This window comes from Triticum urartu, chromosome 5A (assembly GCF_056163025.1).
Source record: "Triticum urartu cultivar PI428250 chromosome 5A, HENAU_Tu73, whole genome shotgun sequence".
Taxonomy (NCBI): domain Eukaryota; kingdom Viridiplantae; phylum Streptophyta; class Magnoliopsida; order Poales; family Poaceae; genus Triticum; species Triticum urartu.
Genome location: NC_141877.1, coordinates 497,016,463 through 497,019,093, shown reverse-complemented (window position 1 = coordinate 497,019,093; position 2,631 = coordinate 497,016,463). Strand labels below are relative to the sequence as shown.

General features: G+C 42.0%; 1 protein-coding gene across 1 annotated transcript; it reads left to right on the top strand.

The window, feature by feature from the left end:
* The first annotated feature begins 387 nt into the window (after positions 1 to 387).
* On the top strand, positions 388 to 2,283 carry LOC125507205 (uncharacterized). The gene is made up of 3 exons (XM_048671859.2): positions 388 to 1,210; positions 1,311 to 1,454; positions 1,567 to 2,283. Exons 1-3 carry the CDS (start codon positions 452 to 454, stop codon positions 1,948 to 1,950), a joined length of 1,287 nt encoding a protein of 428 aa, XP_048527816.2. The 5' UTR covers positions 388 to 451; the 3' UTR covers positions 1,951 to 2,283.
* Positions 2,284 to 2,631: the final 348 nt, after the last annotated feature.

Sequence of the window (2,631 nt, the reverse complement as noted above, 5' to 3'; positions counted from 1 at the left end):
TTGAGTTTGCTGGTTTCTTCTGTCAATACGCAGGCTGTCTATGACTATGCATCGTGTGTTGCAGGTGGATCGATCGCTTCGGTGTCTAAAAGAAAGTCACCAGCCCTCCAGCAAGATGGTAGTTCTGAAGGTGGCAAAAGAATGAAATATCTGCCGATTCTTCCGGAGGTATGTGATAAGATGCTGATGACAGAAGAACTGTGCTGCAAGTAAATTATCTATGTTGAACCTTTTGATTTTTTTTGTACGTTTAATTTATAGTGATGAAGATGACATGTTCTATTTCTCTCTCCGCATGTTTATGTTTTATTTCTAATTTATAGTGATCATTTGCTTATGTTCTATTTCTCTCTCCGCATGTGTGCATGGCATGTAGGACATCTGGTGGCATATACATTCACTAATGCCGATGCGAGGTGCTGCTCGAGCTGCCTGCGTTTAGCATACCTATATGCATTCCTGGAGACGCCGTACCAGCCTCACCTTCAGTAAAAAGACACTAGGCATGGATGAAGATGTGTGTGAAAAGGATGGTAAATCAAGAGATCTCACCTACAAAGTTGACAGAATTTGGATAGAACACCCAGGCATTGGTGTGAAGGAAGTCAGAATTGAGTTCTATGATAACAAGACCAGGGCATGTTTTCTTGATCGCTGGCTTCAGATTGCCGTCACACCTGGGATTGAAGAACTCACTGTTATTCCTTCTATGGGCCATAAAAGGTACAACTTCCCATGGTCACTTTTATCTGAAGGAAGTGGAAACTCGATTCGGTGTCTGTTCCTTTCCAGGTGTGTGTTCTGTCCAACAGTCGGACTTGGCTTGAGAAGTTTGACTCAAATTAGGCTGTGTTATGTCCATATTACAGGAAATGAGCTAGCCTGCCTTCTAGCCAATTCTTTTGCTTTGCAGCAGTTGGGACTCAGCCATTGCAGCAAGATAATTAGACTGAAGATACCTTCCCTGCTGCAGCGGCTCATCACCCTTGAAGTGTCTGCATGTAAGAGGCTGCAGACAATAGAGATTGAAGCTCAATGTTTATCCAAATTTTGGTTTACTGGTGAGTGGCTAGTACAACTCTCGTTTGGAGAAGCATTGCAATTGAAGACCCTAGACATGCACTGTCATGGTGCTGTCTGTGAGGCTCGTGCCAATCTTCCGTCCACCTTTCCAAATCTTGAAACACTTTCTGTATTTTCATATTTTGAGGTATACTACGAACTTTCTGGTGACAATGGACTACTGAAATGGGTATTATGATATTACAGTAGCCATGCACTTGCATTTTTAATCTGAGTTATTTATGCAGATGGTCAATACACCGATGGTCGGTAGCAAATTTCCATTCCTCAAGCACTTGACTGTTAAACTTGCTGCAGCCCCAGCCTATGATTATTGTTCTCTTATATCGTTTTTTGATGCTTCTCCTTCCTTGGACACGTTCTTCTTGAATGTAAGTTTGTTCACCCTGCAAAGATATCTTCCTTTCCAGATCCTGCCCTTAAAATAGATCACGTAACTATGGTGGAACCTTCAATTCATATGTCTTTGCTTTACATCTTTAGGGGTTCCAGGCAAGCATGCAACATCCATCCATTTTGGCAGATCCTTCAGGTCGGAGGCGGATGCCGAAGCAGTGCCATGACAAGCTCAGGAATGTGACTATTGCTGGTTTCTCCTCTGCAAAGAGCTTGGTTGAGCTAACATGTCATATTCTTGAGAGTTCAGAGTCACTTGAGTGTCTTACATTGGACGCCACAGAAGGATATGATTACCTTAGGTGTTCTGTCAATAGATCTGGCAAATGCTTCTGCATGCGCAGGGATGCCATCTTGGAGGCTCGTCGTGGGCTCTTGGCTATCAAGACATACATCGAGGGAATTGTTCCACCGAAAGTGAAGTTCACTGTTGTGGAGCCTTGCAGCCAGTGCCATGTTGTTGAGCTTTAGATGACAGGTTATCCGACAATATACTCATACAGTGTCCTAGTATATGTTAATTTCTATGTTAAACGCTTTAGGTGAAGGTGAAACCGATAGACTCCCACTTTTTGAAGGGCTTGATGAGGGTCAAGGATTGCTTTCTCGAATCTGCTGGGTGTTTTCAAATATGAAGTGAGACACAAGTGCTGTTTTGGGAGAAAAACTAGTATGAGCATGATTACTCTGTTTAGTTTGATATCGTCTGTTGTAAACATGGTATGGTTGTGACTGTTCTAGGATTGCTTTCCTTGAATCCCTTCTCATAGCTTGTCACATTTTTTATTTTTTACTGCATATTTTTTTGTTACAGTGGCCAGTGGGTACTCTTAAGTCTTGTTGTTCTCTTATTATGCACATTATGTTGGTGCCACTGTTGTTCTCAAGTCTGTTTGGCTGTGTAGAAACAATATTAGTTCCAAGTTCACAGTCTTGTGATGATATCTTACTCATGTATCAGTTGGCCACGATGGAAGGTTGATGCTTGATTCGTAGACCTACATGGCATTTTTGTCTTTGTGCATATGTAGTAAAAGACATTTGTACATGTATCCTCTCTGGTAACATAGAGAAATTACACTACCTGCCTCTCTGCCTTACCAAAATATGCATCTTGTGTTCAAAGCTATGAAACATACATGGTGTGTGCCA

Excerpts from the sequence above, each read along its gene's own strand:
- LOC125507205 (XM_048671859.2), top strand. The coding sequence starts at position 452 with ATGCATTCCTGGAGACGCCGTACCAGCCTCACCTTCAGTAAAAAGACA. Across the intron at positions 1,211-1,310 it reads CTGTATTTTCATATTTTGAG|ATGGTCAATACACCGATGGT; the intron begins GTATACTACGAA and ends TTATTTATGCAG. Across the intron at positions 1,455-1,566 it reads TGGACACGTTCTTCTTGAAT|GGGTTCCAGGCAAGCATGCA; the intron begins GTAAGTTTGTTC and ends TTACATCTTTAG.